The sequence below is a fragment of the Protomyctophum parallelum genome (genome assembly GCF_964188405.1).
Source record: "Protomyctophum parallelum genome assembly, chromosome: 21".
NCBI lineage: Eukaryota > Metazoa > Chordata > Actinopteri > Myctophiformes > Myctophidae > Protomyctophum > Protomyctophum parallelum.
In genome coordinates, this window is record NC_139713.1 from 6,828,258 (window position 1) to 6,843,257 (window position 15,000).

The following is a 15,000-nucleotide window of genomic DNA, read 5'->3' on the forward strand; positions in this document are numbered from 1 at the left end:
GCCCACCATCGGACGTGGGACGCCGCCGAGCGGGAGTGTCGTCTGCATGGCGCCCACCTGGCCAGCATCCTGTCCCTGGAGGAGCAGCAGTACGTCAACCGTGAGTGACAGGTGTCAGGCGGAACTTAAGTCCGGGTGTCTCAAAGTGGGCCAGCCTGGGGGTGCCGTGTGTGACGCAGGTCCGAGAAGTAGGAGCGAAGATTTGCTCGGTAGACTTTCCAGAGCTTTCTTTGCCTTCTGGCTCAGCTCTGTTTTCGTCACAGCTGTGTGATACACAGCGACTGCAATACCGCCGCCCCACTGCTCCGATTCTGCGGAGAGATATACTTAAAGGACCACTACACCACTTTTCAACCTATCTTCATATAATATATAGGTCCTCACTAATAATCATGATTAAATGGCACGATTTGTTTCTACTCAGTCTGTGTCTCATATAGGAGGGCTGTGGGCAGTTTAGAAACTGTCTTCCAGTGACATCATCATTAGGCAGATTTATTTTTTACAAAAATGTTTAGATTTTCATTATCGTGAGAACGATGGCTTCCATTTTCACATTGCAACTTTTCAGGACTAGAAAGCCTGCAGTTTCTATTAGCTTGTATTCCCCACCGATGATGTCACTGGAAGACAGGTTTCTGATTTGCCCACAGCCCTCCTGTGAGAGACAGATCTTTTTCATGATTATGATTGAGGACCTATTATATGAAGATAGGTTGAAAAGTGGTGAAGTGGTCCTTTAAACTCCTTCACCTGGGGGTTAATGTCTCATTCCCTACATGGACAACATGGGGTGCCGCGGAATACTTTTAATGTTTTTGGTTTTGCTTAAATTTTAGTCTTTTTTTTTAAAATAGTTATTCTCTCGATAAAGTGATTTTTTTGTTTTTTTCCGTTGTTTGTAAAGCGACTTTGAGTTATGGAAGGTTAGATAAACGTCTAGCTAAAATGCTATTATGTTATGTCAACATTCAAAGTTAGTTATTTTTGCCCCGGGGGTGGGAAGGGGAGGCCCGGGCAGTCAGGAGGGTCACCGCCGGTTCCACCCCTCGGCTCGCCCATGCACGGCCCATGGTGTCGACGTGTCCCTGAGCAAGGCACTTAACCCCTCGACCTTGGATCCCCAGGCTGGCTTTCTGAGAAAAGAAATAGTAGACACAGAGAGAGAGTGAAGTGGTTCAAATGGGAGGGCCGCGTGCAGATGGGTGGGCCTCTGAACGCTTTTCCAGATTTTAAAGTGGTGTCCTGATCTCTAGATAAAGTCGAAAATAAAGTACAGTTTAGATCCAACAGCTCTTGAAGTAAATATTCTTACTTCAAGTACACTATCTAACTTGACTAAAATAGACAAAATAAGGACGAAGAGTCTGCATCAAAGTCTCAGGCGGTCGGATGAAAGGAAACAAGCAGAGAGAGGTGAACTGAAGATCCATCGATGTATTTATTTGCAGTAAGTCAGACAAAGACAGAGGGCTTTCCGCGGCCCTTGAGTTGAGCCGCGGAGCCCTAGAGCTGACCGTCCGGGCAGGCTGCCCCCACAAGCTTCACCCAACATTGTATTTACAGCCATATATATGTGGTCTACAACAGAGGTGTTCCTGGGCAGACGGTATTTTTACATACGAATGTCATTGAAATGCAGATAGAGTGACGTATGAGACTGGCCTCTTGGTGGAAACAATAGAGCATGCAAATTCCTGTCACACCTGGCCAGCCAGGCCACTTACTATGCACCGACTGAAATATTGATTCCCACAGTGACTTTAGCCTAGGTAGAATTATGCGTCCAGATACGACACTCTCTCTCTCTCTCTCTCTCTCTCTCTCTCACACACACACACACACACACACACACACAGTCACACACACACACACACACACACACAGTCACACGCTCACGTGCCCTCTCCGTCAACCTCTATCTAATCACTTGTTCACGATAGTGCCGTCGGGTGAGCCTCATGGCGTGCAAAACGCAGTCAAACCTTTCCCTCAGCGCTTTGGCAGGTCAGCGAGAACACGACGACGACGTCATGATGCTGGCGTCTCTAAAGAAACCAACGCGGCGCGGCGCGGTCCGTCAGAGCCTCGCTGAAGGGAGAGCGTTTGACTTCATTCGGTGGTCATGCCTCATGATGCCTGCCAGCTCCACTTTATTGGGCTCTATCATGCACAGCAGCCATATTGGAAAGAAATGGGACCTATTCCTCACTTCCTTCACAGGTCTTACCAATTGTACTAATGAAGGCTCTGTTCCATTTAGCATATATGGAACCAAATGGACCCTCGCGAGCCCATCATAGGGGCAGGAGCGAGAAGGCACCCAGAGGAAATCTTGAGGCGAAATGGACATAGTGGCCGAATGAAGGTATTGCAGCCTGGCCCCAAACACATGAACGCGTTGACTATCATTGTACACGTTCACGACGGACGACGCTCGTGCGCGTTCAACGGCAGCGCGTTCATGTGTTTGGGGCCACTCACCATTGCAAATCCGTCCCAGAATGCACTCTGTTCCTACCAGGAAGGAGGAGTGAATCCGCCTCATGCGCTTTTGAGCAACTCAATGCAAGTGGATGGGAGGAGAACTCGGGTGTCTTCTCTATAGATATATATATACTCTATGGGCAGGAGTCTATCTCCTGTTTCTGTAGCGTGAGGCAGCTTCATGTACAAGTACACCCCCTGGACATGACGCTACAGTATGTCGCAGGGACAATCCAGCCCTTGATGCTATGGGTTCCAAGCAGGGAGGCACTGGGGCACATTTTTCAGAGTTTTTTGGTATGACGCGGCCGGGGATCGAACCCCGACCTCCCAGTCTCAGGGCGGACACTCTAACCACAACGCCACTGAGCTGGTCTTGTGGGGAAAGATACAGTGTGTGCGTGCGTGTGCGTGCGTGTGTGCGTGTCTTACTTGGACACCGCACTGCGACACAGATTCGTGGCGCTAGACACGACGACCCGTCGAGCTTCCAGTTTGGTTACATTTGTACACTGAGTTAAGGGCAGGGGGTCGTCGCCATGTTGGCTTGTGGTGGACATTTCTGTCAACATCATTTTGTTTTTGCCACAGACATAGAAAATGAGTGGACAAAACTATGACCAGAAAAACAATAGATAGCCCTGAATGACAGAGTTAAGGGGGGTCTTTGCAAATAAAACATTTGAGAACCACTAGTACTAGTTGGACTGATAATGTGCCCATAGTGTCATAATAAATAATGTGCCATAGAGTCATATAGTAAATAATTGACATGCACATTCAGTAAAGTGGGTGTTAGGATCAAATTAAGATTAAGTACTACTACGGACTATGTACTACTGACCTATGTTGGTGAGCCCTGGTTACGGGGGAGGTTATGAATGGCTTCATTAGTATAATGACCTTCATTAGTATTGGCTTTGATTAGACTGGTGAAGGACCTAAAGGAGAGGTAAGAGTAAGAGAGGTAAGAGTAAAGGAGAGGCACAATGTCTTTCCAGTATGGCTGCTGTGTATATAAAGAGCCTATATTCACAAACAAAGTAATTTCATACATACCTCTTTTTACACGATATACGGTGTGTTGTTTATTGCATAAAGTCACAGGTTGTTGTGTTTGTATTGTGTTGTGTTGCCAGGTCTGGGTCACGACTACCAGTGGATCGGTCTAAACGACAAGATGTTTGAGAGAGACTTCAGATGGACTGATGGAAAGGTTATGGTGAGTGTGTGTGTGTGTGTGTGTGTGTGTGTGTGTGTGTGTGTGTGTGTGTGCGTGCGTGTGTGTGTGTGCGTGTGCGTGTGCGTGTGCGTGTGCGTGTGCGTGTGCGTGTGCGTGTGTGCATGTGCGTGTGCTGTGCGCGTGTCAATAATTATGTTTTTAACTAAATTAAAGAGCTCCACTGTAGAGTTGTAAGGTGGCTCAATGGCACCACCGTCTGGCTACTCTGATAAAGCACATGCAGTTACACGTGCAATTCCTATCAAATTAATACATTGATGAATTTTAACATATATGTATTGTATATAACTGTAACTTTAGCATGCTATTCTTGCCAAATCTGATGTTTTGAAGTTGTATTCAATATTTTTAAACACAGGCAAACAGTTTGTTTGTTCTTGTTTTTTTTTTAGACATACTAAAATGTGTATTTGAGAACAGAAAAGAACCCATTCTGAACGGGAACCCATTTTGGTGTTATAGCATCATGTTATGCTTTAGCTATTGAAAAATAGCAGATCTACAAGCTCATATCGCGCCACCGAGTGGCGCGCTACGAGCTTGTAGGTCTGCTATTTTTGAAAAATAGAAGAACGACTGACATTTTTAGAATCTGATCTCAGGTCAGAATGTGTTAATCAGACCAGTGTGTGTGTCCAGTGGAAACCTCGTATGAATCTGATCTCAGGTCAGAATGGGTTAAGTAGAATTCCTGCTGAATGGTTTCTCCTCACGGCAGCAATATGACTACTGGAGGCCCAACCAGCCGGACAGCTTCTTCCAGTCAGGAGAGGACTGTGTGGTGATGATCTGGCACGAGGGAGGCCAGTGGAACGACGTGCCCTGTAACTACCATCTGACCTTTACCTGCAAGAAGGGCACAGGTACTACGCACGCACGCACGCACACACGCACGCACGCACGCACACACACACTCGCACGCACGCACGCACGCACGCACGCACGCACACACACACACACACACACACACACACACACTAAAGTACAGTCAGCTAATTTTGGACAAATACACTGATATAGAGAGGGGGACTGATCTCTCTATATCAGTGGTTTTCAACCAGTGGTCCTTGGAGGAGGTTCAATGGAGAGTTGGTAACCAAATGGACCCTTATAGATCTTTAACCCATTCTGACCTGAGATCAGATTCATACGAGGTTTCCACTGGACACACATTGGTCTGATTGACCCATTCTGACCTGAGATCAGATTCTAAAAAATGTCAGTCGTTCTTCGATTTTTCAAAAAATAGCAGACCTACAAGCTTGTAGATCTGCTATTTTTAAATAGCTAAAGCATAACATGATGCCGACACCAAAATGGGTGCCCGTTCAGAATGGGTTAACTCTTGAGTGTAAAATGAAAGTGGAATGAATGAATGAATGAATGTTACCCTCTCTTATTGTTAAACTTCTCCATTACTTAATTTACAAGAAGTCTACACAATTAGAGAATGTAGAAGAAATAAGAATTGATATTTTGGATTCAACGTTTTCCTGTAATCTCTCCTGCATGTGGACAATATCTTATCTAATGACAACAAACAAAATATTGTACGTTTTTGGTCTGAGAGGCCAAATCTCCAAAATGGTGGTCCGTGGCTCAAATGCAGAATAAATAATGGACCTTGATATGAAAAGGGTTGAAAACCACTGCTCTCTCTCTAACATTGTATTATTGTGTCCAGTGTGCTGCAGTGGTGAAGGACACCTGTGTGTTAATTCTCTATATAACATGTTTGTATTGTTGTGTCCTCCAGTGTCCTGCAGCCAGCCCCCTGTGGTGAACAGAAGGACACCCGTGTGTTAATTCTCTATATAACATGTTTGTATTGTTGTGTCCTATAGTGTCCTGTGGTGAACAGAAGGACACCCGTGTGTTAATTCTCTATATAACATGTTTGTATTGTTGTGTCCTATAGTGTCCTGCAGCCAGCCCCCTGTGGTGAACAGAAGGACACCCGTGTGTTAATTCTCTATATAACATGTTTGTATTGTTGTGTCCTATAGTGTCCTGTGGTGAACAGAAGGACACCCGTGTGTTAATTCTCTATATAACATGTTTGTATTGTTGTGTCCTATAGTGTCCTGTGGTGAACAGAAGGACACCCGTGTGTTAATTCTCTATATAACATGTATTGTATTGTTGTGTCCTATAGTGTCCTGTGGTGAACAGATTAAGGACACCCGTGTGTTAATTCTCTATATAACATGTTTGTATTGTTGTGTCCTATAGTGTCCTGTGGTGAACAGATTAAGGACACCCGTGTGTTAATTCTCTATATAACATGTTTGTATTGTTGTGTCCTATAGTGTCCTGTGGTGAACAGAAGGACACCTGTGTGTTAATTCTCTATATAACATGTTTGTATTGTTGTGTCCTATAGTGTCCTGTGGTGAACAGAAGGACACCCGTGTGTTAATTCTCTATATAACATGTATTGTATTGTTGTGTCCTATAGTGTCCTGTGGTGAACAGATTAAGGACACCCGTGTGTTAATTCTCTATATAACATGTTTGTATTGTTGTGTCCTATAGTGTCCTGTGGTGAACAGAAGGACACCTGTGTGTTAATTCTCGATATAACATGTATTGTATTGTTGTGTCCTATAGTGTCCTGTGGTGAACAGAAGGACACCCGTGTGTTAATTCTCTATATAACATGTTTGTATTGTTGTGTCCTATAGTGTCCTGTGGTGAACAGAAGGACACCCGTGTGTTAATTCTCTATATAACATGTATTGTATTGTTGTGTCCTATAGTGTCCTGTGGTGAACAGATTAAGGACACCCGTGTGTTAATTCTCTATATAACATGTTTGTATTGTTGTGTCCTATAGTGTCCTGTGGTGAACAGATTAAGGACACCCGTGTGTTAATTCTCTATATAACATGTTTGTATTGTTGTGTCCTATAGTGTCCTGTGGTGAACAGAAGGACACCTGTGTGTTAATTCTCTATATAACATGTTTGTATTGTTGTGTCCTATAGTGTCCTGTGGTGAACAGAAGGACACCCGTGTGTTAATTCTCTATATAACATGTATTGTATTGTTGTGTCCTATAGTGTCCTGTGGTGAACAGATTAAGGACACCCGTGTGTTAATTCTCTATATAACATGTTTGTATTGTTGTGTCCTATAGTGTCCTGTGGTGAACAGAAGGACACCCGTGTGTTAATTCTCTATATAACATGTATTGTATTGTTGTGTCCTATAGTGTCCTGTGGTGAACAGATTAAGGACACCCGTGTGTTAATTCTCTATATAACATGTTTGTATTGTTGTGTCCTATAGTGTCCTGTGGTGAACAGATTAAGGACACCCGTGTGTTAATTCTCTATATAACATGTTTGTATTGTTGTGTCCTATAGTGTCCTGTGGTGAACAGATTAAGGACACCCGTGTGTTAATTCTCTATATAACATGTTTGTATTGTTGTGTCCTATAGTGTCCTGTGGTGAACAGAAGGACGCCTGTGTGTTAATTCTCTATATAACATGTTTGTATTGTTGTGTCCTATAGTGTCCTGTGGTGAACAGAAGGACACCTGTGTGTTAATTCTCGATATAACATGTATTGTATTGTTGTGTCCTATAGTGTCCTGTGGTGAACAGATTAAGGACACCCGTGTGTTAATTCTCTATATAACATGTATTGTATTGTTGTGTCCTATAGTGTCCTGTGGTGAACAGAAGGACACCCGTGTGTTAATTCTCTATATAACGTGTATTGTATTGTTGTGTCCTATAGTGTCGTGCAGCCAGCCCCCTGTGGTGAACAGAAGGACACCCGTGTGTTAATTCTCTATATAACATGTATTGTATTGTTGTGTCCTATAGTGTCCTGTGGTGAACAGATTAAGGACGCCTGTGTGTTAATTCTCTATATAACATGTCTGTATTGTTGTGTCCTATAGTGTCGTGCAGCCAGCCCCCTGTGGTGAAGGACGCCCGGGTGTTCGGCTCCATGAAGCCTCGCTACGAGATCAGCGCCCTGGTGCGCTACCACTGCAAGACGGGCTTCATCCAGAGACACCCGCCCACCATCCGCTGCCGCGCCGACGGCCAGTGGGACACGCCCAAGGTCACCTGCATGAGCCGTGAGTACGGACCAGTCACGTACCAGGAAGACAGTACCAGGAAGACAGTACCAGGAAGACAGTACCAGGAAGACAGTACCAGTCAGTACGTCGCAGTCACGTACCAGGCAGACAGTACCAGGAAGATACGGTCCAGTCACGTACCAGGAAGACAGTACCAGGAAGACAGTACCAGTCAGTACGGTGGAGTCACGTACCAGGAAGACAGTACCAGTCAGTACGGTGCAGTCACGTACCAGGCAGACAGTACCAGTCAGTGCGGTCCAGTCACGTACCAGTCAGTACGCTCCAGTCACATACCAGGCAGACAGTACTAGTCAGTACGCTCCAGTCACGTACCAGGAAGACAGTACCAGTCAGTACGGTCCAGTCACGTACCAGGCAGACAGTACTAGTCAGTACGCTCCAGTCACGTACCAGGCAGACAGCACCAGTCAGTACGGTCCAGTCACGTACCAGTCAGACAGTACCAGTCAGTACGGTGCAGTCACGTACCAGGAAGACAGTACCAGTCAGTACGGTGCAGTCACGTACCAGGAAGACAGTACCAGTCAGTACGGTGCACTAGGTGCAGTCACGTACCAGGAAGACAGTACCAGTCAGTACGGTCCAGTCACGTACAGTACCAGGCAGACAGTACCAGTCAGTACGGTCCAGTCACGGGCAGGATAGCTTTTCTTTACAATTTTACAATTTAGGCATTTAGCAGATGCTCTTAATCCAGAGCAACTTACATTAAGCAAGAACAAAAAAGCATGGGAATACAAAGCATTTATCATGAAACATGCGTAAGCTAAGAACGTAACAGTGGAATATCTATATAATGAAACTATACATATAAACTATACATATATAGTATACTATACTATGCTATCTAAGATAACAGAAATGCTATCTAAGTATGCTATCTTAGTTTAGATTAGTTTAGTTTATTTTTATTTATTGTGCAACATCACCCCAAGGGGTCTCTGTGCACTTCACAACAATACACAGCAAAAAGCAGAAAGTACAATAACACAATAACACAATAACAAGCATAATACGATGTGTCAATAGAGTGCATGCCTTTCATCCGACAGAGCATTGGCCCGAACGACAACCTACCTCCTCCCTCACCCTAACCCTAACCTCCCCCGGGGCAGACACCTAAACCTAATCTAATCAGATCTACAAGCTCATAGCACGCCACCGAGTGGCGCGCTATGAGCTTGTAGGTCTGCTATTTTTGGAAAATCAAAGAACTACTGACACATGAAACATGGCTTTTTCAGAAAACTGTCAGGATGTATAGAAGACATCTGATCTCAGGTCAGAATGGGTTTAAAAATGTCTAGTGAGTTGGCATCTCGTACTGTTTGTGGGAGAGCATTCCGGAGACAGGGGGCACGGTGTGTGAATGCTCTGCCCTCCAACCCTTATGTTATTGTGGTATGTGACTGAGAGTTTTCCAGTATCTTGGGAGCGTAGAGGTCGTGGGGGGATGTATGCTTTATTGTTCTCTTGCCTATTAGTTAGTCCGTTTGTATTCACTGTTCCCAGACAAAACAAAAGGATCTACACATTGGCATATAGGAACATATAGGGCTGTCCTCGACTAAATACATTCTTGTGTCTTAAAGCCCACATACACCGTCTGCGACCGCCGCGCGTACCGCCGCGGTACAGTATTGCCGCCCGCCATAGCCGCACGGCAACACCAACAGGACGCGGCGCGCTACCACGCGGCTGGGGAGTTTTGTTGACTATATTCCATTGCCACGCCCACGGATAGCCGGGTGGAGGCCGCGCGGCAACGCCTGGAAAATAGAACAGCGGTGCATCTGCGCGGCAGGCGAGGCGTGACCGCGCGCCAGCGCGCGTCGGAACGCAGCCGGTGTGCGATAGGTTCATTGAAAATAATGGAGGCGGCTGTGTCCGCCGCGCGGCGCCGCGCGGGGGACGCAGCCGGTGTGTGGTGGGCTTTAGTCGACTAATTGTCTTAGTTATGACTTTTTTGTTGCACCATTTGATTTCATCGATTTAGATGTTTCAAATAGTGTTCGCTGCACACAATCATGAAGAGAGCAGCCTTTTCAGGCTGATGAGGTTGAGAACTTAATTAAGTTATCCGACTGGTCCCAGGCCGTGGCGTAACGGTCTGGGCACCTGACTGGTAATCCAGTCGCAGTGTGCCGCGGGTTCGACTCCCGAGCCCGACACGGCCTTTACTGCATGTCATCCCCCATCTCTCTCCCGTTTCCTGTCAGCCTACTGTCTGTCCCTTCAAAAAATCAATAAAAGGCGTATGCCGCAAATAAATATCTTAATTTTTTTTTTTTTTTAAGTTATCCGACTGGCAGAATAATTAAAGGCTAACATATACTTTACTAGAGATGTGCATGGAGAAAACAATTAAAAAAACCATAAGAAAAAGACTTGTCGACTAAGAAACTATTATTGGGGGTTGACAAAAACCAAACCGGCCGATTAATGGATTAAAGGAGGATTCCGGAGTAGCTGTTTTCTTACCGTAATCTGCCGATAATATATCCATATCCATAACAAACTGAAAACTCCATGCGGAGCGCTCCTCAGTTCCGGCCGTGCCCGGCAGGTCTATCTCTAAATTGCTATTCCTTTTTTTTTGTATCTGTTGCTCATAATGGGTTTTGGCCCAAATGGGCTTCCGAGCGGCCAAGAGACCCCTCCGCCCTGCTCGGAGCTACAGCGCGCTAGAGAAGGACTTTTGTTTTGTTTTGTGTTTGCCTCTACCAGGAGATAATGGATATATTATCGTCTGATTACTGTAAGAAAACGGCTACTCCAGAATTCTCCTTTTAAGTATGAGGACACAGACTCTTAGCCTGGACCATTTGTGTGGCTGTTTTCATTGTCTTTTTCTCATGTCTTTTTCACACTCTCTCTCTCTCTCTCTTGTCGTTGTTTGTCCTGTGCAGCCGCTACCTACCATAAGGCCTTCAGTCACCGGCACCACAATAAGAACCAAACCCACGAGCACCAGAACACGGCGAGGCACTACGACCACAACGCTGTTCACACCAACCACCTCCAGAGCCAGAAGAAGCAGCAGCACATGGAGCAGAGACGACTGCTGAGGGAGAAGAGACAACATTCACAACAACAACAACAACAACAACAGGATCAGCTGAGACACTGATTTACCTATTTTGTTTTTTTAAATTAGTGTTATTATCAGACCTAAAAAAAAACAATTGAGCCAATATGTATTAAGACAAGTGACTGCAAAAAAGGGCTGGAAACTCATTACGCATAATTATGGTCACTGTCGGGACCGAAACCTTGTATCTCCATATTTCATTATTTTCTGTTTTTTATTTTATTTATTTTTGGTGGGAGTAGGAAGAATAGCAGATCTACAAGCTCACAACGTGTCACGGTGCGACACTTTTGCGTGCTTGTAGATAGGCTACTATTTAAACATGAAAAGAAGATAAAAAGAAAATAAAAAATAAAGTTTTCGACATACAAGGTTTCCACCCGACAGTGAAGCTATGGCACATCATGAATACTGTCAATTGACCTGTCTGTGTCTATCAATGGACACAAGGGGGGGGGGGGGGGCTGTTTCACAAACAGTGTTGGACACTAACTTATTACTAAATATAATATAATGAATATTATAGAAAACCCAAGTCTGACATCACTGCCGCTAGAGGCTACTATCCCCCTCGGTCACGACTCACGACGTTAGTATTTGCGCAGCGTGGAAAACAGACGCTTCGCGCCACGGGCGCATTTCACCGTTTTAGCGGTCCTTCATCGATCGGCCTTAATTTTGCTTCTAAATTTCTGCACTTTTTGCGGCGACGGTTGAGTCTTCTTTCACTTTCTCCCTACCATCTTTGTGCCCCCTTAAAGCCATTAGTAAGCTGGCCCTGCTTACGGGTCCATTTAATGGTTTAATTTGTATGCTCTCGGGAGTTATGGGGGTTCATAATGGTTAACAAGTTACAGGTTCCTTGAAATATAACAAAACAAAACAAAACACCTTGCCTTCTATGATCTTAACTTGCCCTACGCTGTTCACAAAACACGAGAGCGAGTCAGCAAACTCCCACCAACATTCCCGTACTTCCAATGATGAAGTTGACGTCGTTGGCGTCATGTTCAGTTCCTCAGCGTTGTACCATGGTTCAGGGACTTGCACACATAGACATCAAAGGGGGCTTCAGCCCCTGCCCTTCTACCCGTCTGTAAAACAACTGCCCTCTCCAGACCGCGAATGTAGCGTTTGTTTACTACATGGTGAAAGAAATACAAACGCCACTCCTTTCCTTCCATGCCATACCGGAAGGCAGCATTCAGAAGAATCGTTTTTTTCTCCTGAACTTGAACACATTATTTCGTGTTGAACAAATTTGTTTAGAAATCCAATGTCGTTACACCGCATCTCCACTGGCTAAAGAGTGCTGGGTTGCGCCCCGAAAATAGCTGATCTACAAGCCAATTTCACAAATATATATGAAATTTGGATGCCGACCCCCATCTGAACAAATGTTGTTCCAGGGACTATGTTGTTCCCCTCCCCCAGAAGCAAAGATTTTAGTTAGAAAACATTCGCTCTGAAAGAATATATATATTCAAAGATGTGTGCCACATTTTCCATGATTTTTCAAAATATAGCTGATCTACAAGCTCGTAGCTATGAGCTTGTTTTTCAATAGCTAAAGTATAACATAATGCTTAAAACACCAAAAGGGGTTCCTGTCCTGAATGGGTTAATAATATATCCGAATGCAGTATGTCCACACTGCAGTGCCTTCTGTGAATCATATTATATATTATTTAAATATAGATACTTTATGACATACAGTAATCTGCCCTTTAATTAACCTTTACACTTTTTAAAGCTGCAATCTGCAGGATTTTATGTCCGACCTTCCTGGTATTTAATCCCATGCGAGCACCAACATTTCTACTGTTGAACTAAAGATCAAAATGCCCCTTTAAATGCACCATACCCGATTAAGAGTTTTGACAAGATTTTGGATTTTTTTTTTAGACTAAATTAGACTAGAATGTAGGCTTTTAAAAATCTTTACAAAATCTGCAGTGTATGGGAGACTTTAGGCTAGCGTTGGAGGTGGAAAGAGCATTTGGCCAGGACAGGGGAGATATTATCGTTTTTTAGCTTCATGCAATACCTCTTGTCCACCAGTAGGTGTCCTGCCTGGACCACAGGATCAAAATGTCTCAATGGAAGAGCAGGGAGACAACAATAAAATAAAATAAAATAAATGCATATCATAATAATTGAAAAAATGACTTTATACTAGCGACTGGAAGCATAAAGTATTTATGACAAATGTTTAGTTAATGAAATGGTGTTTAGGTATAAAAAGTGTAAGGTCCAGTCATTGTTATCAAATACCTTCTCTAGTGGGTCGGGACTCAGTGAGACCCATTTTTATGGGTCACGACTCGAGTAAAAATCTAGTTTTTTCTTCTCCCCTGCATTTTAAAATAGGCTATATATGTATTTCAAAAGATTATGAATTATTTTTTTTAAATAAAAACATTTTAAATAATTGTATACATTTGAAAACAAGACATTTCATGAATAATAAAATAACAAAAATTAAGAAGTAGTGAAAATAGCCGATCTACAAGCTCACAACGTGGCACGAAAGCAACATGTTGTGCGCTTGTAGATCTGCTATTTTCACTAGTAGTTTGGGTCGGGGGAAAACGACTAATGTCTCTTTTGGGTCTCCAACCAGGAAGGTTTATTGGGAACCCACTGATCTGATCTCGGCCATTCATGACAACTGCAAGGCTGAAAAGCCTGTCCTTATCGGCTTCCAATTCAGCAGAGCTTCCTTGCCGCCTGCCTGGTATTAACATATACTCTACCAGCATACAGACTAGTTAAAATAACTTTCTATTCACTAAAAAAACAAGTTTGGCATTGCAGCATTAATTGGGGTTTATAGTGTTGAGTAGAATCATTTTTAAATGATTGTCACGTTATATTTCAATTAGCCCCATCTACCATTTTTATGCTGCTTTGTTTTGTTTTCTCATAATTTTATTTTTTATTTTTTTTATCATAAGTCATAATAGAAAATTATACTGTAAAGGGAGTTGGCTTGTTTTATAAATGAATTGTGGATTTTACTACTCAAACTTAGTGAAGGAACTCTGGACTGGCCTTTTTTTATGAATGTGTTGTGTATGTTGAACTTATATTAGTGATACTATAATCATAAAGTCTATGATTTATATTATGTGAAGCCATACGAGTGTAACATATTGTATACAGTAGAACTATGAATGAGCTGTGATATGGAATAAACTTTTTTTTTAATTGTTTTTAGAACGGAATGCTTTCAATAACGCCTTCTTCATTTGTATAGATGTCATGTTGTTATATCATCATGCAGAATATAGCACACGCTGCACCATGTGTATTGTCAGTCGCACATTGAATAGGCCTATTCGTTTGTTTTTGCAAAGTAAGCCTGCATCTGTTTGTTGGTGGCCATGATTTAGCTGTGCCTCACAAGCCTGATTTGAACTTATAGTTGCGCGCTGACGTACGTGGCGTGTTGAAAATTGCCACAAACTATATATTAAACGTTAGAATCACTTGCTTTTTGAAAAGTCTACTCTGATACATGAAAAGTAGCTGCATCGAAACTCTTTTACACATTGTCGAGGCTTGATGTTTTGGAGTGACAGCTGAATTGGGAATTTTGGATACCCCCCCCCCCCCCCATTTTAATATCTGTGATTCGGTACACATTCTGTTTTGTACCTTTGATGACGTTCTGTATAGATTTTTATATACTCTGTATTTGTGATATGAAAGTGTATGCATATCTGTGTGTGTTTCTACTCTACTGTGTGTGTTTCAAAGGGACAATATGGGATCTTATTTATATACATAATCATTGTTTAATTCTTTATTTATGTTTACTGTAGGCCTACTGTTCCTGGTTATTGTTTTGGTCTGTCTGTCTGTCTGTGCAATAAAGATACCACCACCATTATACGTCTCTGTGTTAATGTCATATCTAACCACATTCACTCAATACTGCCCATGTTCAATGTTGAGGTAGAGGCTACTTTCTCTGAGGTACAGGATTTTGATTCCACTAGAATTATTTGACATGTACATTTAGATAGTTTGTCTTTATTATTTTTTCTTCCC

At 43.3% G+C, this 15,000-nt stretch overlaps 1 protein-coding gene across 1 annotated transcript in view; it reads left to right on the forward strand.

Moving 5' to 3' along the window:
* Positions 1 to 14,818, forward strand: part of vcanb (versican b) — a 76,980-nt gene extending 62,162 nt beyond the window's left edge. Inside the window, exons 13-17 of the mRNA XM_083792978.1 lie at positions 7 to 100; positions 3,627 to 3,709; positions 4,449 to 4,593; positions 7,644 to 7,826; positions 10,763 to 14,818. Coding sequence (XP_083649104.1) covers positions 7 to 100; positions 3,627 to 3,709; positions 4,449 to 4,593; positions 7,644 to 7,826; positions 10,763 to 10,983 — 726 coding nt within the window. The 3' untranslated portion in view covers positions 10,984 to 14,818. The remainder of the gene's footprint in view (positions 1 to 6; positions 101 to 3,626; positions 3,710 to 4,448; positions 4,594 to 7,643; positions 7,827 to 10,762) is intronic.
* The last annotated feature ends 182 nt before the right edge of the window (positions 14,819 to 15,000 follow it).